The sequence below is a fragment of the Pinus tabuliformis genome, chromosome 2_2 (assembly GCF_031772625.1).
Source record: "Pinus tabuliformis cultivar Carrire ecotype Pingquan chromosome 2_2, CPIR1, whole genome shotgun sequence".
Lineage (NCBI taxonomy): Eukaryota > Viridiplantae > Streptophyta > Pinopsida > Pinales > Pinaceae > Pinus > Pinus tabuliformis.
Window position 1 is genome coordinate 1,144,474,219 of NC_142300.1, and position 22,038 is coordinate 1,144,496,256.

The window sequence follows — 22,038 nt, forward strand, 5'->3', positions numbered from 1 at the left end:
GTTGATTACAGAGCACTGAATAAAATAATGATCAAGAATCGTTATCCTCTTCCTCGCATTGATGATCTATTAGATCAGTTGAAAGAAGCAGTTTACTTTTCCAAGTTGGACTTGCGTAGTGGCTATCATTAGGTCAAAGTAGCAAAACAAGATGCATGGAACACTGCTTTCAAGACAAAGCAAGGGCTGTATGAATGGTTGGTTATGCCTTTTGGCTTAACTAATGCTCCTGCCACTTTCATGAGAGTTATGAATGATGTACTCCGACCTTTTATTGATGATTTTGTAATTGTATATTTAGATGACATTCTTGTTTTCAGTAAAACATGGGAAGAACATTTGAAGCATGTAAAGCAGACTCTAGATGTTTTGAAAAGAGAAAATCTCTATGTTAAGTTATCAAAATGTGAATTTGGCAAAACATCTTTAAATTATTTGGGTCATATTGTAGGGGGTGGTGAATTGAAGATAGATCCCTCTAAGGTTGAAGTCATTGTGAACTGGCCTAAACCCAAATCTGCTACAGAAGTTAGAAGCTTCCTAGGAGCAGCACAATATTGGAGAAAGTTTATTGCTAACTTTTCCTTGATTGCAGCTCCCTTACATGATTTAACAGGATTGAACAAGGTGTTTCAGTGGGGAGGCAAATAGTAGAAAGCCTTCGACACCTTGAAAGAAAAAATTAGTACAGCACCAGTACTAGCATTGCCAGATCTTCAAAGACCATTTGAGATTGAAACAGATGCCAGTGACTATGCCATGGGAGCAGTGTTGATGCAACACGGTAAACCCATATGTTATCATTCTGAGACATTTAATTCTGCAGTAGTTAATTATCCCACATATGATAAAGAATTGTATGCATTAGTGCAGAGTGTGAAAAAGTGGAAACATTACCTATTGGGAAAAGAAACAATTATACATACAGATCATCAACCACTTCAATATTTTCACTCACAAACTAAATTGCAGCAATCAAGACACTATAGGTGGATGGGGTTTCTACAACAGTTTCATCTTGTCATCAGATATAAGAAAGGCATACACAATAAGGTTGCAGATATGTTATCCAGACCAATCATAAATGCATCTACTATACTTAAGCATAACTCAGTATTGCATGAAAGCTATACTAAACAATATGCTCAAGATGTAGATTTTAAAGATGTATATGCAACTTTAAGTCATGGCAAACAAGTAGAAGAATTGGATTATCATGTTAAGGACCAACTCTTGTATCATTTGGGAAAGTTATGCATTCCTCAAACTGAAAGAGTTAACATAATCCGAGAAGCACATACTTCTCTAATATCAGGTCATTTTGGTGTAAGTAAAACAGCTGCACAGTTGCAAAGGTTCTGTTATTTGCAATGAATGCATGAAACCGTTTCTAGATATATTAAAGGGTGTACCATGTGTGCTAAAAGCAAGCCCATCAATAGAAAACTCGGCTTGTACACTCCACTTCCAGTGCCTTCTTGTCCTTGGGAAAGTGTTTCCATGGACTTTGTTGGGGGATTGCCAAAATCTAGAAAAGGTCATGATTATTTATATGTTATTGTGGACAGGTTCAGCAATATGTGTATTTTAATACCTTGTAACAAGCAGATTACAGATGAACAAACAGCAAAGTTGTTCTTTCAGCATGTATGGGTTCATTTTGGGTTACCCACTTCTATTGTATATGATCAAGATTCCCGATTTGTTGGGAAGTTTTGGTCAAGTCTATGCAAGTTGATGGACACCAGATTGAAGAAGAGCACAACATTTCATCCACAAATAGATGGCCAAACAGAGCTGGTCAACAGGACAGTGATCCAGCTACTCAGGGGCTATTGCAGCAAGCATCCCAAGCTTTGGGATGAACATTTATGTTATGTGCAACATGCTTACGACCGTGCTAAGCACTCTTCTACACAGAGATCTCCTTTTGAAACTTGTTTTGGTTTTACACCAAAGTCTCCCTTGGATTTTGTCTTTAGTAAAGACATAGCAGTTGATGGATGCAGTGATGTGGACAAAGCAACCAAGTTCATTGAATAGATCCAAGAAATTCATCAGGCAGTGCAGGAACAGTTGGAGAGAAGCCAGGCCAAGTACAAGGCAAGGCATGATAAGCATCGAATCGAGCATAGCTTCCAAGTTGGTGATCAAGTCTGGCTGTACATCAACAAAGACAGAATGCAAGGTGAAGGTAAGAAGCTGAAGCCAATAAGGTATGGACCTTTCAAGATACTTGAGAAAATTGGTGAAAACGCTTTTCGCCTTGATTTGCCAAGTTATATGCATATCTAAAAAGTCATTAATGCAGAGAACTTGAGACTATATGAACCTTCATTGCTTGAAGATCCCGAAGAGCAAAGTCATTTGCCTTCTATTGATGATCTGTTGCTTAAATATCTCAATGAGTTGCAGGAAGACAAAGTTCTGGACAGGAAGGTGAGAACTACGCGCAAAAGGGATGTTGAGTACCTCAGAATCGGACTCAAGGTTCAAAACCAAGCAGTGCAAGATGGATAGATATTGGACAAGTGAGGAAGCTGTATCCTCACTTGATTGATGATTAAAAACCAACTTTTTGTGCTCCAAAAGCTTTTTCAGTGGGAAGGCGTGATCCAAAATGGATCCTAAACACCCTCTAAGTCGTCAAACATCCAAAACTATCACATAAGAAGAACCTTTAAAAAAGGCGGATTACACTATCGGGAGAAAAAAAACACAAGGAAACAGTGGAAATAGAGCCTATCGGAGGCTTGGACAGTGATGCACAAGAGCCGTCGGATCTAGTGGATCAACGGTCCATATCCGAGCGGCATATCGTAATCGGCGAAGGCAGGTGGAGGATATCGGAGCCTATCATATGACAATTGCAATCGCGATCAACGCGGGTCAACGAGGACCGTCGATCAAGCACGCAGATCGATGGCCCAGGTTAACTCACGATATCGCAATCAACGATTACAAAGGAGCGCTTGCAAATGGCCCAGGGGTCTATGCGATATGCGATTGTGATCAATCACATCGCAATATTGCATCGAAGCTACACAAAGGAGCGGGACCGATACAAATATGGCTTGCGACAACCGGACCCAATAGGGTTATAGGCGATATTTTATATATTTTGAAATCCGTAAAATGGCATTTTCCTTTGTATTTTGCATTTCCGCCAAATAAATGAATTGCAAAGGAAATGTTCCCGATGCGATGAAACCGGATCCGAAAGGGTTTATGAATGCACATGTATAACATTTCAAGTCCGCCATAAAGCCATTTTGCGAGATTTTCAATGTTTTAATGTATTTTTCAAATACAAAGGGAAACCACGAAACGAGCGGGATTTCAGGCAAGCCATAGGCGGTAAGTGGTTTTGGCCGGGCTCCGCCTGAGCCCATACACTGGTTGCCACGTGACCAAGCGCCGGAGAGAGAAAACCACCCTTTTCGGGCAGTTGACCCCCCATACGCATGAGCTGCCCGAAATGGATCTCAACCGTTGGATCAAGATCACTCGAATCAATGGTGGATATGCGATAGCGATATACAGGCGGACTCGATAGGAATATAGAGCGGATTTAAGGATATTTGAAGTCCGATAAACGGCAATTTGGCGAATTTCCCTGTGTTTTTAGTGTATTTCTCTGTGTAAACAAAGAACGCTATTTTTGGGGATTTCAAAGGCCCGATGGTCCCTTCTGTTGCAGAACAGGTGGCCACCTTCCCTGAAGACGTTATGCCATGATTGCTAACGCTCAGAAGGGGATTCGAGCGGACAGAGGCCGGGAGCCAGAGAGCCCGAGAAGGGGAAACGAATAGACAACGCCGATTGGCTTTAAAGCCAAAGACTGACAGAAGACAGAGACAAGCAGTGCTGAGACAGAGCAAAGACAGAGACAGAGAGTGAGAGAAAAACTCTGTGTACTTAGAGGGGCTTTAGGGATTCAAGCAAAACTCCTGTTGTTTTGTATCTGTGTGTTGAGACTCAATTTGAGCTCATTTCTGTAAAACTCTGCTCTTGAAGACATAATAGAGAGGTCACCATTGAAGGCTGGACCAGGAGACGTAGCCCAAGAGTTTTGCGTGAACTCCATATTAAACTTGTTGTGTTTATGTGTGTTTGTTTATTATGGTTCTTTAACTGCTTCCTTATCTATGTTATTCACAATTTTATCGATCCATTGCACTAAGTAATATAGGCAAATCCATGCACATGAGTATGTAATACCTTAAAATTAATCTAAGATCTTCATTTTCAGATCACTTCAATTGATGAGTACCAAGACCATGACAGAGACCCTTGACTCTAGTATCCTCTCAAGAACCTTGTCGCTAACCTTGATGCTTTGCCTCTTTGCTTTCACGACTTTCTTCTTGAACTCGAACTGCTCTCCTCGGCTCCTCCTAGAGAAACTCAATCTCTATCCTTCACACTGCTTCTTCTCGTCTTCCTCTAAAGAAACTCGGCCTCTATATCTCTATCTCGGTCACCCAGAACAAGTACCTGAGAAGAACCCTTCCTTCGTTGACCCTAAAAGAAACCTTCCTTCGTTGACCCTAAAAGAAACCTTCCTTCGAAATCCCCAAAAGTAATTCTCCTTCGTTGTCCCAAAAGATTCTCTCCTTTGCTGGCCCAAAAGAATCTCTCCTTCGCTGACCCAGAAGAATCTCTTCTTCCTTGACCCAGAAGAATCCTCCTTCGCTTACCCAGAAAAATCTCTCCTTATCGCTTCTTCGCACTTCTCTTTGTAGCCTTCTTCTTTGCACTTTTTCACCGAATGCTTGTCGAGTTTCTTACCTTCAAGTGAGGACAAGTGAGGCTACTTATACACATCAACTCATGACCCTTAGGCTGATATGATGACAAGTAGTGAGGCCGACTTCTTGTAGCATGTTCTTCCATTGTTGTAGGCTGACTTGAAGAGGATAAGTGACAAGGTCTTGGAGAATACTTTACATAGACAAGATTGACCTTTTACAAAGTGTACCATGACTTCATTACATGACAATGACTCTATCATTTTATGACTAGATGACAAATAATTCCTAAAGACTCTCAATGGGAGTCTTAACTCAAAAGTAAAATTTCTTGCTCATGAAACCCATGAAGCAAGCAATACAATAAATTTATTTTTCTTCTTTACATCACATTACATAAAATCATAATTACATGTCATTATGAAGACCGAACCTAGTTACACTTTTCAACAGAAGCCTCCCCTGTGACATGTTGTGACCTTCACTAAAGAGAAGATAGTAATCGCTAAGGTGACAGTGGCAACTGTGTGTTTCACATTGTCTACGTCACCTAGTGAGGATTTGCACTAGTTCTGATATTTTGTTATAACGTGAACCAATCATTCAATGCTTGCCTTGAAAAATACATGATAAACCAAATGCTAAAAAACACCTTGAAGGACACATGTGGACATTATAAAATGTGTTCTAACTTCTATTAATGTGTTGTCACCTAGAGAAGAAACTCAGGAGCTCTGTGTTAGCTCACTGACCTCCCTCACTGACAAAATCCATTACCTACAACCAATCAACAAAGTCATACGTAATTCCAGACAAAAATTTGATCAATGGAAGACAAACTAGAAGAGTATTGAGCCCAAAAAGTCAGAAAATCCATACTTCATTCAACATTGAACCCAGAAACACCAGAGTGAATGCTCATCCTACCTTCCATCCCATTCCATCATTTTTTTCCAACTGAAATTCCCAGAGATTTCCTAGTTTTCCATGCATTTTTCATAAGAAAGGCCCACAAAACATCCGAGAAACACTTCCCATACAACAATCATACATAAAAAATTTATGGACATTTGACAGGAATTTCATACCCATTTCCTATGCCAGACACATTTCCATGAAGAAAACCCTAGGGGACCAGGCTTTTTCTGCACTAAGGACTAGAGATCTGTTTCAAACACCTTCATGAAGGCATGTTAATGGAATACAAGTTTCAAAAATTCGGGGAGATGCTTATTGTAAGAGAAAATAAAATGCTCGCTGGTAGAAGCATTAACATCAGTAAATCCAATTTTAGATAGGTACAATATTTTGACAAAACGATGGTATAAGGCTTTAAAATTTATAGAGTGCTTATGGAAGAAACTAAAAACGAATTTTAAGTAAGACAGATCATTTTGGCCGAAAGTATTGAGTTGACTATATATCTTTATCCTTAACAACCAAATTGACAGCAAATTATAGTAAATTAATGGCATTGACAATTAAGAATTTCTTGATTTTTGGTGCAATTGTCTTCTTTCTCTTGTTGTGTGTCAAATCTCATGCACACCTGCTCTAAACATCAACAAAACATGCGCTACCGTCTCAGATAATATTTTGTCATACCTCCAGCACTTTGTGAAGGCAAATGAAAATGTAAAATCAAATTTTATCATGTCTTCACCATCTCCAGGTTCAGTACAATTATATGAAAGCTTGCACTAACCTAAGTTGTGAATAACAGTATAATACCCATGTACCAATGAGGGATGGATATTCATTTTAGTTTTATAGTTCAGATTTTTAGCTGAAATTAGATTTTTAGCTGAAATTTATATATTTTTCTTAGGCAAGAGAGTAGATTAATGAAACAGAGCATTATATCTCTTTATGATGAGCAAGCTCATATAAGATGTTCATTTAAGATATATAACAAATTCCATTAAGGATTCAACATGAACATATGTTCAATTTGTAAATAAGCCCAGGGTCATTCATCACATCTTAGCATTGCTGTTCAATATCACTTACCTACCTTTGAAATGCTCCGCAGCTGGTTGCAATTGTAAATATTTTGACAGTTCAGTTTCTCTTGCAGTGAATATCCCACTCCCGGTAATTCACCAATTGGAAGGTCATCTAAAAATTGATCTACCTGAAGACACAAAGGAGACATCAGAGAGTTAGCAAACTATCAAGCCACTTATTCTGAATAATGTAGTATTAAAATCAAAGAAATGAAAACACAAAATATAATAAAACTAAAACAGAGATAGCAAACAACCATCACTACATAGGCATACTAAAGCATTACGAAATATTCTCTTTGTCCCCATTAAAGAAAGATTTTGACATGATAGAATGAGATAAATATTACCATATGGCATATACTAATACCTTCAAGACCATAACTTTTGTTTATCGAACCTAAACAATCTGTAAAAAGAGTTAGTTGATATATGTTCCCTAGACCATGAACACAGAGACTGATGAAAAAGCAAGACAACACGTTCAATGAAAAACTCACTGCTCAAAAGGCAAAGGGGCACTGTAATATCCATGCTGAATTTCCAAGACAGAATATTCCACAAAGGAATATAACCAATATAAAGAACTCCCATATGATTGAATATTATGCTGATTTAATAAGGGAATAACCAAGTTGCCAATATAGAGAATATCCACAACATGGGATATTATACTGATTCAATAAAGGAACGCTGACAATATATAAATTTTAAAATTCCCATTACCTACAGTGGACATGATCAAATATTATAATACCATATTCCCAAAGGTACTACCATGCTTTGTTATCAAAGTGCAGAAATTGTGGCTTAGTAGTTTCCATATAGGATATTAAAAGCAGACTCAGAGTAAAACGGAAGAAACTATCATAAAAATCAAAAGATCCTTAGTGTACCATTATGTTATTATGGTAGAACAAAGTCAACTACAAAATGTTGAGTACATCAACAATCAAAAACTAATCATTAAATCTTCAACATCAATGAGCTCTTTGATTAACCCATTACTGCTCAAATTCTACTTAATGATAAAAGCTATAATCCACAAGGTACAAGTCTGTTGGAAATACTGAGAGGGGGAGTGAATCAGTGTTTCTTAGCAATTAGTAACTAATTGATCTTTTTAGAGCATTGATTAATCTTCAGCATCAACTTACAGCATAAATATTAAAAAAGCAATAGACAGTAGACACAAGAAATTTTAGGTGGAAAACCCCCTCCGGGACAAAAAACCACCAAATGCTTTTCTAATAATTTTGTGAGTACATCAAATGCTTCACCTCCAACTGAAAAGGGAAGCCCCAAATCCCTAGTATTCTAGAAAAGCATTCAATTTCCAGCTCCAACTGGAAGGACGCTCCAACGCCCTAACAAACTCCAACTTGCCCTAGCACCACCCTACCACCTGAAGGTGACTTCAACCACCTGCCTAGCACCACCCAACCTCGCTGAAAATAATAATGAGTTTGACAATTATGTGGGCTCCTGTACCAGGGCTAATGACCCACATACAATGAGTAAATTTCTGCAAAATATTGTGGGCTCCCGTACCAGGGACAATGGCCCACTTATTGATGGCTAAAAGTTGCTATGGAGGAAGGATAATTGTTGCCCTAGCATCAAAAACCCTAGTGAATACCTATGTAACAGATCAAGGAGTTTTATGGGAGAGCTAATCAAAGTTAACCAATAGGATTATCATTCACATGTTATTCATGAGTCATGCAATAATGATATGTAGATTCCATCCAGTAGATTTTCAATAGATTAGGGCACTATAAGAAATCATTGATTCAATTTATTCCATACATTAAACATAAAGAGAATATTCATCCAACAAAATGCTCACCTACAACATAACTTGCATGAAATTACATCCATTGATCCAAGACAATAACTCCAAGGACGAGCAAATTAACTCCAAATATTAAAATGCATTCATAGATCCAATGTCCTCCACAAGAGAAAGGTTGAAATCCTCAAGAGGTCGCAATACTCAAGTCTAAGGGGTAATGAGAAAGAAATGATTCCTCTCCTCTATTTATATGAGGAGAACCAATGTCCTTTTTAGCCTTAAAGCCTCTAAAATAATAAATTATGTCACAATTATGCGTTAGGTCACAAGTTGACCTACTCGCTTAGACAAAAACATAAGAATTTGCCAAGACACTTGAGTCATAGGGCAATAATTGTTGACGTCATCCATGCGTTAGCCATTGTAGGGGATGTGTTGGTGCTTCTGGGTGCCAAACTTGGTGTAAAATCTATCTAAAATCACCCTCTAACGGTTAGCCCTCAGACTTTTGTCAATATCCCTATATGGACCCCAAAAATCATCCTAGGGCAACAAAGGTGGTCTCATGGGTCTCGAAATAGCCATAGTTCCAGTCCTTGCGCCAACGTTGAGGGATTACAAGGTGGTGTCAGCCCTCCCATGTGTTGAAATATGTAACTATATTTGGTTTTCATAATGACATAAGTAATCATGATTTTATGTATTTGATATTGTTGAAGAATCTAGGGCAAAGTAGTGTAGTGTGATTCCTCGTTACTTGATAACAATTTGTGGAGTATCTTTACTTTTCCTTATTAGCTTATTCTTCTTCTTATTATTATTAGTGCATACGTGTGTACTTCATCAAACTACTACCAAAACATAAAAACAAGAACACAAGATATTGGCTCTCTGTCAGGGCCAAAACCTCTCTTCTCTTGAGAGGAAAACCCTTTAGTGAATTTCTCTTATTGAAGCTTCTATTGATCAATGCCAAGCCCTAGAGCCCTAACAAAGTGATCCTCCAAGCACAAGTCAAGTCTTCAATCCTTTTTGCACCATATACCCTGGCACTTCTTCCGACACTTTGTCCTCCTCCTTCCAACACTTTGTTCTTCTACTCCTTGGTAGTAGGCTCTCTTATACTAGTTCTGGAAGAGACTCTAATCTTTGATCCTTGGTGAGATCCTTCACCAAGAGTATACCTTCTTTCTCTTGACCCAATCGAGCTTCTTCTTGATGTTTAGTGCAGACTTGATATAATGGTACTGTAGCCCTACCTTCTCGTACGTGTGGGAGGTTTCCTTTAAGCTTTTAGCTCCTTTTTCCTTCGCTGGAGAGACCCTCTTCTTCGCTTGAGTATGGGGCCTAATAGGCCTAAGTCATTAGCCCAAACAAGGAAGAATATATAACTGTGATCTCACTGTTGATATAGTCGTAGACTATCCTTCATTTCCTTGCACGTGTGACTGTGTATACCCTAGAAAACAATCCCTCAATCTTCGTTGTTCTTCCTCCTTTACTTCATTGCCCTAGTAGACCCTTTACCTCGGCTTCCTTCGTTCTTCTTGTCCTCTTTCTCTTGCGGATTTCAAAGCTAAATTGGTGCATTGTATTTGGAGTGGACAGCCTCTATAAATAGAGGATTGTCCCTCCATTTAGGCCGACTAGTCACCTTGTTTGTAGGCCGACTTTGAGGGTTGTTTTGGAGGCTGATTTGTTGAGCAGACTTCGGATAGTTTCCATGGTGGTGTAGCATGCTTGAAGGAGCTTTTGATGATGCCATTTTATAGGAGTACACTCTTTGCTTGGAGGTTATCCCTTTGACATAAATATATATTTATACATGGTGTAACATGCCCTTAAGGCCTTCAACATTTTCTTTTGACTATTTGACTCACATATAGCACTTTGACATGTGCTAGACCTATTTCAATGAGCAAGAAACTCATTGAACTATATTATAAAAATAATATTCCTTTTCTTGAATAAGTACAAATATCAAAAGTACATTTATGAAGACTGAACCTAGTTACACTTCCTTCAATAGATATTAAAAAGAAATGAAATTTATTATTGTTGATTTTTGGTAGCATCGGATGTACTCTAGCCTTGAAATTTGGAGGAGAGGCTAAGGCACATGAGATCTCCAAGACCCAGTAATCGTTTTGAGAAATTCGACCCAGATGAGGAGTTATTAAAATAATTAATATATTTAATGGGTTCCTAAGTCTAAACTTAGGAAAATACAAATATTAATGGGTATTAATAAAGATAAGGTGAGACACTTCTAAGAGACAAGGATCAAGTCTGTTTTAATCTTAACCATTGATTAGAGAATTAATCTCGGTCGTTGATTCATCAACAGGAAAAGTATAAGAGAAGACTTGAGGATCATTTGGAGACACACCGGCAGATACTCAGTATTTCTAGGAAAATCGATTCTCAAGTAAAGGAGATCAATTTCAGAGGGAGAGTTGCAAGGTGGAGCAAGAGGATGGCATCAGCAGAAGGCAGTGACTAAGGAGGAGGTGACGCAGGGATAGTGGGAGACAGTGCAGAGAGAGACACAATCTAGAGGAGAGATGTGGCCCTCACATAGGCTGACGCAGAGGGACGCAGAGCCACTCAAAGCCACGTTGAGGCACGCAGAGTGACGCAAAGGTGACGCAGGAGTGGGAGCAAGGTCTCCAAAGTGTCAGAAAGTCTCAAAGGGAAAGTCTCAGGTGTTTTCTTTCATTTTCTCTGTAAAATCATTCCTTGTAAAAGCAATTGCTACTAAAGATTAATAAAGCCCTCATTAGCTGCACCGATTTTCCCGCGCTGGGTTTTTCCGAGGACAATTGTCCAAAAACAACTATGTTGATGTGATTGGTTCTTGTGCATGTATTTTTCTCTGGGTAATTGTGTGATAACTACAGTAGAATTTATTTTAATATTTGTCGAAGAGATTTCGTAAATAACTTATTGTGAATAATAAGTAGGAGAAATAAATCAGTTGCTGCAGTAGAATTTCAGTTTGGAAATTTTCACGATTATCATTCTTGATGCATGGGTTTCATAATCAAGGTTCTTTGATTTAGGTCAATCAACCATTGAGTGCTTCGAGGGCTTGTCATTGAGTCAACAAGTCAATTGAGTCATTGTCATGTATGGAAGACCCTCTTGGACATCATGTATCAAGTCAAAGATATTTATTTGAGTCAAAATAGAGTCAAAGACCCCCTCCAATACAAGTCGGCCTACAATCAAACAAGTCGGCCTACATAAAGTGACAAGTCGGCCTTCAAGCAGTGACATGAAGCCTATATATACAAGGAAGTCAATCACACTTGAGATCATTCATCTATCATCCAAGAAGTGCGAAAAAGGAGGAGAAAGACGTATATTGGGCCAGCAATTTCAACAGAAGAAACTGAGTTAATTACGATTTGTTTTGGGGCTACTTTCCTCCACATGTGCGAGAGAATCTAGGGCAACTTTTTGTTGCAGCAAGATCAAGAATTGCAATCACATCAAGAGGCTAAAACAAGGTGTCAAAGGATCAGTTTACAAAGTCGATTTACTCAAGGAAGAAGGATTAACCCAAGCAAGGAAGAGAAGACTTGCAAATTTGCCGTAAACTATCCACATGTGTGAAACCGCAAAAATTACAGGTAGGCCGAGAATTGTAGACCTGCAATAGAGGCCGAGATTTTGAAGAGAAGCTGAAATTTGAAGAAGTGAAGCAAGTTTGATTAACATTGACTTTGACAAGGAAAACTCATCAGAAGGAGGTTTGACTTGGTCTTAGTCAAGTGTCATTGGTCTTTGAATTCGTCATTTGAAGTTCTATAAGAAGAGAAGAGTTCTTGTGGGTTTTCCTCTCAAGAGGAGAGGTTTTGGAACTCATCAGAAGGAGGTTTGACTTGGTCTTGGTCAAGTATCATAGGTCTTGGAACTCGTCAATTGAAGTTCTATAAGAAGAGAAGAGTTCTTGTGGGTTTTCCTCTCAAGAAGAGAGGTTTTGGCCCTGTAGGAATTTACAGGGTAAGTTCCTCAGAAAGAACACCAAAAGGACACCGCTCACAACCAGATCACAGATCAATACACCAGTATTTTTGACGTGGTTAAAACCCTCAAAGAGGGAAACAGTCCACGGCCTGCGCCAACGTGGCTACTACAGGCAATTTATTAATCAAAGAATGAAAATTTACATAAGCTTCTCTCATGCACGGATTACCCGAACAATGACCCTCCATGCGCTTTAAATAGAACTCATGGACCAATCGGGTGTCAAGCCACGGATCAAGTGTCGGTAATACCGAGAGAGTGAACCGTCGGATCACTACATATCGTGACCGTCGGATTGTAAGTTACAAAATGTACAACGGTAAAGAAACACACTTTACCTAACTCTATACTAGACCAAGTTGAACTTAACTATTTCCTATGTGTCGGAATATCCTAACATCCCCCCTTAAGAACAACTTGGGATAGGATTGAAGGATTTACAAATATGACACAATAGGAGAAGGAAGGAGGCACTAGAGCCTATCCCCCCTTAGTGACAACTTCCTGAACTCCAAGCATATATCGAAGTTTAGTGAACTTCGCCTCTGTGAGAGCCTTTGTGAAGATGTCTGCAACCTGATCATCTGTTGAACAATATTGCACTTCAAGAACATGGTCATGAATGAGCTTTCTGATGAAGTGCATGTGTAGTTCAATGTGTTTGTTGCGCTGATGCTGGACTGGATCTTTGCATAGCTGAATGGCACTTTGATTATCACACCAAAGTGTGGTTGGATGCTGCTGCTCAAAGCCAAACTCTGATAGGATCTGACGAAGCCACAAGGCTTCCTTACTAGCTTCCACGGCACCACGATACTCTGCTTCTGCTGACGAAAGAGAAATGGCAGCCTGTTTCTTACAAGCCCATGTAATAGGTCCTGAACCAAGAGTGAAGACATAACCGGCAGTAGACTTCCGATCATCAGGGTCACTAGCCCAATCAGAATCAGTGAAACCAACTAATAGAGGAGCTGCTTTGGCACTGTAATGAATCCCAAACTGTACTGTACCTCGAACATAACGAAGTATTCTTTTGGCTGCTTTCCAATGACTTTCACGGGGGTTTTGCATAAAACGAGCAACAAGGCCAACAGCAAAGGAAAGGTCAGGACGAGTATGGGTTAAATACAAGAGTTTTCCTACAAGTTGACGGTATAAGGTAGCATCAACTTCAGGAGAAGTACAAGAGACTGAAAGTTTGACTCCAGACTGAAAGGGAGAAGGGGCTGGCTTACAGTCTTCCATGTGAAAATGACGAAGAATATCACAAGCATACTTGGACTGGGAAAGGGAAATACCCTCCTTGGATTGCAAGACTTGAAGACCGAGAAAATAGTGTAAGTGTCCTAAGTCTGTCATTTCAAATTTCTTTTTAAGGCTGGACTTCACATGGTTTATAAGGTTGGGATCACTACCAGTAAGAATAAGATCATCAACATAAAGAACAAGGATGATAAGAGAGTTGCCCACTTTCTTGGTGTAGACAGTATTGTCAGAATAACACCTAGAAAAGCCAGATTCTAAAAGAAAGCTATCCATTTTGGCATACCAAGCCCGAGGAGCTTGCTTGAGACCATAAAGAGATTTCTTAAGTCGACATACAAGGCTGGAGTCTGTTTGGATGAAGCCAATGGGTTGTTCCATATAGATTTCTTCATGCAAGTCCCCATGCAAGAAGGCAGATTTAACATCCATCTGATGGACTTCCCATTTTAAAGAGGCAGCAAGGGAAAGAACAAGGCGGATAGAGTTCATTTTGGCAACAGGGGAGAAGGTTTCAGTGTAGTCAATGCCTTCAACCTGTGAAAAGCCCTTAGCAACAAGACGAGCTTTATGTTTATCAACTTTCCCATCTGGTCCATACTTGGTTCTGTAAACCCATTTACATCTAACAAGTTTGCGTCCCTTTGGTAGAGGAACAAGATCCCATGTATCATTTGCCAACAATGAATGATATTCTTCATTCATAGCTGCTTCCCAATGTGGATGGCCTGAAGCTTCTGCAAAAGTGTCAGGATCATGATTTACTGGAGCTTGAGCCAGTAAAGAAGAGGCTCTTTCAAACTGAGAACGTGTACGTCGCTGATCTGTAGGATCACCGGCAAGATCACCTGCTGCATCCCGAGTAGCACAGACCCATCTTGGAAGTTGAGGATCCTGAGAAGGTGGGGGAGGATTGTCATCCTCACTTTCATCATCTGAAGAAGAAATGTTTTCAAAAGTAGAAGAGATAGGAAGAGGTGGCACATCCGCCGGACTAGGCTCGCAGGCCGATTTATTTTCATCAAATTTTACATCTCTTCTAATGATAACATTTTTGGACTTAAATGGAATAAGTCTATAACCTTTTACATCTTCAGAATATCCAACAAAAGTACATTTCTCACTCTTAGGTTCTAAAGCTTTATGCTTTTCATCTGGAATATGGGCCCATGCTTCACTTCCAAAAACACGAAAGTGACTTACATCTGGTTTAATGGAACTCCAAGCTTCTTCTGGAGTGATATTCTTTAGAACCTTAGTAGGAGTGCGATTGATTATATAATTTGCACAATTAATTGCTTCGGCCCAAAAACTAAGACTGAGTCCTTTAGATTGCAGCATACAATTAGCCATTTCCTTTAAGGTGCGATTTTTCCTTTCAGCTACACCATTTTGTTGTGGAGTGTATGGAACAGTATGTTGCATTTGAATTCCATTTTCGGTGCAAAAGTTGATGAATGTGTTTTTAACATATTCTCCACCATTATCAGTTCTTAGCTTAAGAATTTGATGTCCAGATTGTTTTTCAACAAAGGCTTTGAAGGCCAAAAATGTGTTAAATACTTCGCTCTTGAGTTTTAAGAAGTATACCCAAGTGCGTCTGGAGAAATCATCAATGAAAGTTAAGAAATACTTGCAGCCAGAGAATGAAGCAACAGGAAGTGGACCACATAAATCACTGTGCACAAGCTGTAAAGGGGCTGAGGCGTGCCAAGAGGCACGTTTTTCAAAACTGTCCCGATGATGTTTTCCGAGTACACATCCGGAACAAACACCATCTCTGCAAGATACCATAGGAAGACCTGTCACCATATTTTTTTTACATAGATGCTGAAGGGAGCGATAGTTTAAGTGACCAAATCGCTCATGCCAAAGTTTGCTCACTTCATCATTATGAGCAACAAATACTGAGGGAAGATTTGATGACCCAAAGTTGTGAAACTTATACAACCTTGTGGAATCATCAGCAATACCAGTAGCTAGAATCTGTTTAGGATCTCTTAGATCCTTGATTACAACATCATGAGGTGAAAATTCAACAATTTTACCTTCACCTGAATGAGTTATCTGATATACAGATAGAAGGTTGCAGGATAAGGTTGGAACACATAATACATCATTAAACTGACCATTGTCTAGATGAACAGTTCCAGTCCCTACAACATTAAGAGATCTATCATCACCAACATATATATTTTTGGTGTTACAATCATTTAAAGAAGAAAACATGGCTTGGTTTTTGGCCATGTGATAAGAGGCTCCAGAATCAATGAGCCACTCATGAGAATGAGAAGAAGAAGATACATTTAATGCATAACCAGACTGAGATGATTGACAACGACATGCAGAAAGTGCCATTCCTGAAGATGAAGTTGAAGTTGAAGTTGAAGTTGAAGAATGCTCCACATGGATGTTATGTTTCTTCATTGCGGCTTCCAAGGCTTCCATCTTCTTAAAGCATTTAGATTCTAAGTGGCCATCTCGATTACAAAAGTTACAATGTCTATCAGTCTTCTTCCATTTGTTTTTATTGGTCTTATCATTTTGCTGAAATGATCTTTCATTTTGAGGCTGAGTTTGCTTAGGACCCTTGTTTGGTTTAGGACCATTCTTTTTAGGATATGACTTCTTAGGATTCTTTGAATTTGGTTGCTGCTGGGCGGCTAACGCTTTCTTGGAAGAGTTTCCAAGATTAAGAAGACCAAGGTGTAAGAGTTTTTCTTGTTCTCTTATTAAAGAATCACAAAAAGAGTCAAAGGAAGGGGCCTTGTAGTCTTTTCCTTGACAAATGAAAGCTTCCCTTGTAGAATGGAAGGTGGAAACAAATACAGAGTAGGCTGGTCCCAACTTAGTAAGGATGGAATAAATAAGGTTACTATCTTCTTTCTTAACCTTAACACCTTCCAAGAGATATCTAAGGGTCTTGAATTTGGACAAGAAATCTTCAATGCAAGAAAAATTATTAGGATCCAATGTAAGCAACTCATTTTCAAGTTGATGGGCTCTAATTTCATTTTTAATCCCAAAAACTTTAGTGATTTGTTCCAATGCTTCATGAGGAGTTTCAAGTTCTGCAATATGGAATCTAAGATCAGGAGAAATAGACATCCCTATCAAACCACGTGCTTGATCTTGTCTATTTTCCCATTTTGCAGCCTTGTCTTCATCTTTTGGTTTCTTCTCTTGGCCTGTGGCTATTCTGTAGAGACCTTTACTTCTAAGTAAATCTTCCATGTAGGATATCCATTGGAAGTAGTTAGTGCTGTCAAGAATGACTTGGCATGGACTTTCCATTTTAAAAAAAAACTGAAGCTGAAGATGCTGAAAGTAAGTGTTCCAATGGATAGATCTCGAAAAATTAGGCTGTTTTAAAAAAAACGGCTCTGAAAAAGGCTTCCGGATGAAGAAGTTATGGCTTTTTGAAAAAAAATTGTTGAAGTTGCCGGCAAAGTGCGCGAATGTGCGGGAATGAAAAAATCCGCCCCCACAAAATGGAGACTTGAACCCAAGACCTCTACTCTCTTAAAATAGCTTTGAACCAATTGATCTATACAAAAAATTTGAGAGAGAGAGAGAGAGAGGGGGGGCCTTGGTTTGCGTGCTTGCCTTGAGAAAGCTCTTTTTCCCTACAAAACACAAAACCCAACACGGACATGCAAAGAAAACGAACCTTATGGCTCGAAGTTAGCTTTAGCCAAAAAACTAGATATTTTCAAAAATGAACCTTGCGGCTCAAAGTTAGCTTTAGCCGAAAAACTAAATATTTTTCTCAATGTTTCTGATTTTCCGAGATCACACTAAGGTTCAGGGAAAAGAGCATACGCATGAGAAAAATCCTTCCTTTTTGTTTCTGATTTGCCCAGATCGCACAGAGTCGCAGGGCAAAGAGCATACGCAGAAATGAAAGGTATAGATCCAGTTTAAAAAAAGCTAAATAAACCGAAACCGAAATAAGCAGAGAGAAAATAACAGTAAACTGCAAATAAAGACTGTATACCTCCAGATCTTAAAAATGACGCAGCTAGGGCTACCGGAAACCTTTTCGCGTGAAACGAAAAGGGTTCCTCACTGGAACAGATGCTTTGAACACAACAGAGTAGTCCTCTCGGCCCGAAAGCAGTCAGAAATAGCAGATCTAGGAAACGGTAGTCAGATGCAGTTCTACCGGCTTCAGATTTGGATCACCAACGGACGCGGCCCTCAAATAGCTCTGATACCATGTAGGAATTTACAGGGTAAGTTCCTCAGAAAGAACACCAAAAGGACACCGCTCACAACCAGATCACAGATCAATACACCAGTATTTTTGACGTGGTTAAAACCCTCAAAGAGGGAAACAGTCCACGGCCTGCGCCAACGTGGCTACTACAGGCAATTTATTAATCAAAGAATGAAAATTTACATAAGCTTCTCTCATGCACGGATTACCCGAACAATGACCCTCCATGCGCTTTAAATAGAACTCATGGACCAATCGGGTGTCAAGCCACGGATCAAGTGTCGGTAATACCGAGGAGAGAGTGAACCGTCGGATTGTAAGTTACAAAATGTACAACGGTAAAGAAACACACTTTACCTAACTCTATACCTAACTCTATACTAGACCAAGTTGAACTTAACTATTTCCTATGTGTCGGAATATCCTAACAGGCCCTGGCTGGCAGCCTACATTTTGTGTCTCCTTGTCTCATTGATTTTCATTGTTTGGTAGTTGTTTGATGATAGAGAGCACTAATAATAATCAAGTTAAGTAAAAATACATCACAAGCAATTATCAAAAGTAAGAGAAATCATCTATTTAGTTGCCCCTAGATTTCTCAACACCATGTTCCTCTTAATTGATGATTAGAAGGAAAAGTATATTAAGCAGTACAAACATTTCACTAAAAAATGAATGAAGAACTTAGAAAACAAATGGAAAATTTTTAGGCATATGACATGCAAATTAGGTATTCATGTTGACAAATTCTCTATTAAGTACCTGTTGACTCAAAATCTAGCAAGTCTTGTCAAGGGAGCTCACAAGACAAGGACTAGACCAAGGTATAACAATGAGGTAAAGGCCCACTGTCACCACAACACACCACCTCCTACTCTTTAGTGGATTTCCTCCACAAGGGAGGCTTGCCGGTTTAGGTCACCTATGCTAAGAAATCCATTAAGGTAGCATTAGGGCATCTTTTCATTTGATTTCTCTTACTTGACATTTATTTGTGATATTTTGTTCCTCCTTTTATTGATTATGTTTGTATCATCAAATAAATGCCAAAACATGAGGATCACAGCCACACAAAAATGAACACAAGATATAGACTTCGAGCCAAGGGAAAACCAAAAGAACTTTTTTTTTATAGAATCAATTCAAGTGAGACTTCCAAGACCCTAGACCAAAATCAAAACCTCCACCAAGCACGAAGCCAGCCACCTAAAAATTTCTTCTTCAATGCAAGACAAGATCTTCAAGGATAACGAGACATCATCATCTTCAAAATAAGGCTCTTCTAGCCTTTCGGCCCTGCTAGAACAGAATGCTCCTTCTTCAACAATTTTGAACCTTTAGTAACCCTAGAAACCCTAAGGTACTTGCATGTGTGGGCTATAAAGACAAATTTCAAATCTTCAAACTTTTTTTAGGCTTCTTCCCTTCTTCGCTAGTCTTCTCCTTCTCTTCTAAGATTCTCGCATATTTCTTTAACTGTAGATCGAATCCTGAAGTGTGTATCTTCAAATGGAGGTCAAAGTTCCTCTTATTAATAGCTTTTCCAATGGCTTGAATAAGCCTCTTTAGGCGGACTCATCTTGGGTTGGCCGACTTGGTCTTGGGAGTTCATTAGACTCTTTTAATTACAAAATAATTTTCTTCTTTTGACACAAATTCCCGAATGGGACTCTTGCAAATTTGACAATGACTCTTTTGACTTGTGGAAGCCCTAGGAGCATTCAATGGATGCTTGATCTAATGATAAATAACTTAAGCATGAAACTCGTGCTTTAAATAAATTTCTTTTACATAATTTTCTTTCTTGTTTTGATAGATACATAAGAAATACATAGAGACATATGTCAAATGACAATTATGAAGACCAAAACTAGTTAAATTTTCAACAACCTAGAGAATATTCTTGGTGCAGGGTTCAAAGGTGACAATTGAATAGGCTTAGATGGGGTACTCGGACTAAGAACAAGGTTCAATTCTGTGTAATAAGAAGCATACCCTCAAAGGAACCTATAAAGGAAATTTGTATAGGCGTACGCGAGATACTCAAACCAATGACAAGGCGTAATCTTACTAGAAAAGGAATAGCATACCTTAGGAGCAACCTACAAAAGGCTCAAGGAGAGCACTCCAACAAAGAACAAGGCCCAATCCAATGAAGCAAGGAATAACATGCTTTCCAAGGGACCTATCAAAAGTACTTATGCCCTAGTGTTTAAGGGATAAGCAATGATAATGGCTTACAAAGGCACATAAGACCAAGAAAAGGATTATGAAAATTGGTATGATCAACAAAAGGAGCCAAAAACCTTCAAGTGACCCCAAGTTGAAGCCTTAGTGCAAAATTAGGGTTTTTCTAGCCCTAAAATTGCCTAGAGTTGATGACATCAACCCAAGCGAAGCAATTTCAATGATGCAAATTGCTAGATTTTGATGTTTTAAAGCTCGACAAGGTGAAACGACTTCAAATTAGCTCAATGTCCAAGCCCTATTTGAATTATGGTTAAAAACCTAACTCTGGCGGCTTGCCTTGGAGGATCAAAAATTTGGGGCCCGAAATTGTAGGCGCTGAAAATTTCAGGGGCAAAATCTTAGGAGGAGAAGAAAAAGAAGAGATCTTTTGAAGTTATTTTTTTATTTTTGACCATCTATGTGGAAAGGCCAATGCTTGATCTTTTGTGATGGAGTCTAGAGGGAGAACTACTCATGGAAGAATCAAACCTTAGTATGGAGTAAGGGTAAGAAAAACCTTAGTTTCGAAACCCTAGTGATCATTTTATGAGGAGATAAAATCCTTGAAGAGAAGTTAACATGAAGATTCATTCAAGGGATTGCCACACATTCTTAAGCGTAATGCATACAATAATTTGTCGGGATTTGATACAAAAATTATTCAATAAAACTAGAACGTAGAAACCCTAACAATAACCATTCCATGCAATAGCCATAAAAAAGAATTCAACAATATTGAATACTTACAAGAAATGCATGAACCAATCCTTTATTATCCCAAAATGGCAAAATGATGTCTCCACAACAAGAGAATGTCTCCAAAAGCAAAATTTCCTCAAAAGATCACATCTCCACAAAAATACAAGAGTATTCCAACTAGGTTGAAATCCCTCAAAGAGGACAAGTTAATCCACAAGTGATGATGAAAAGACAAGTGAAGTGACCTCTATGTATATGAGGGTCACCTCAACTAATTCTTAACTAATGAAGCTCCAAAAACAAGTATGACATAAAATAATTGTAGGTTACAAGCCAACCCATTAGCTAAGTGACAAAATAAGCCATAAATGCCCACATGTGTGAGTCATAGCCTCTAGAAAAGTTGCCATTGTGCCCTTTTACATCTCCAAATGCCATGTCATGGTGTTATGAGATGTGAAAAAGTGCCATGATACTAAAATCATCCAAGATTTGGGGAAAGTCCCTCAAATCCTTCTTTGGGATCCCAAGTACAGTTGGGGTGTTATCATGTCATCTCGATAGGTCTCCAATTATTAAAACAATGGATCTCATCTCTAGTGTTAGGGCTTCTCCAAGTGCAACAAGCCCTCCCAAGTACCTCAATGGGAGACCATCCTCATCTAAGCTCTGAATCAAGTCCTGCCCATCAGGTTGTGTCAAGGCCAACCTGGGGGCATGTTGGGTCCAGTGGTGTCATCATAGAGAAACCTCTATGCTAGGTCAAAGTAGACCAATGTCCTAGGCCATGAGGGTGCTCTAGAACATGCAACATTTGCTCAAGTCATCAGGAGGCTGAAATCTCTCAACATTGCATTTGCTAAGCCATCTATATCTTTGAAGAGGCTTGGGTACCTGTGGAGTGTGTACCCTCAAGGCCTAGGCTACTGTAAACCACCTGACAAAAGCAACATGAACTCAAGTGAAAACAATCAACCATCAGAAACTAAGACCATATATGCATCTAAGTGGACCAAAATTGAATACTAAGGGTATATTAATACT

At 39.0% G+C, this 22,038-nt stretch overlaps 1 protein-coding gene across 4 annotated transcripts in view; it reads right to left on the reverse strand.

The window, feature by feature from the left end:
• Positions 1-22,038, reverse strand: part of LOC149197446 (translesion synthesis protein REV1-like) — a 336,508-nt gene that overhangs the window by 255,723 nt on the left and 58,747 nt on the right. For all 4 annotated transcript variants that reach the window (XM_089405836.1, XM_089405835.1, XM_089405837.1 and 1 more), the window contains exon 10: positions 6,766-6,885. In XM_089405836.1, the coding sequence (XP_089261962.1) occupies positions 6,766-6,885 (120 nt within the window). The remainder of the gene's footprint in view (positions 1-6,765; positions 6,886-22,038) is intronic.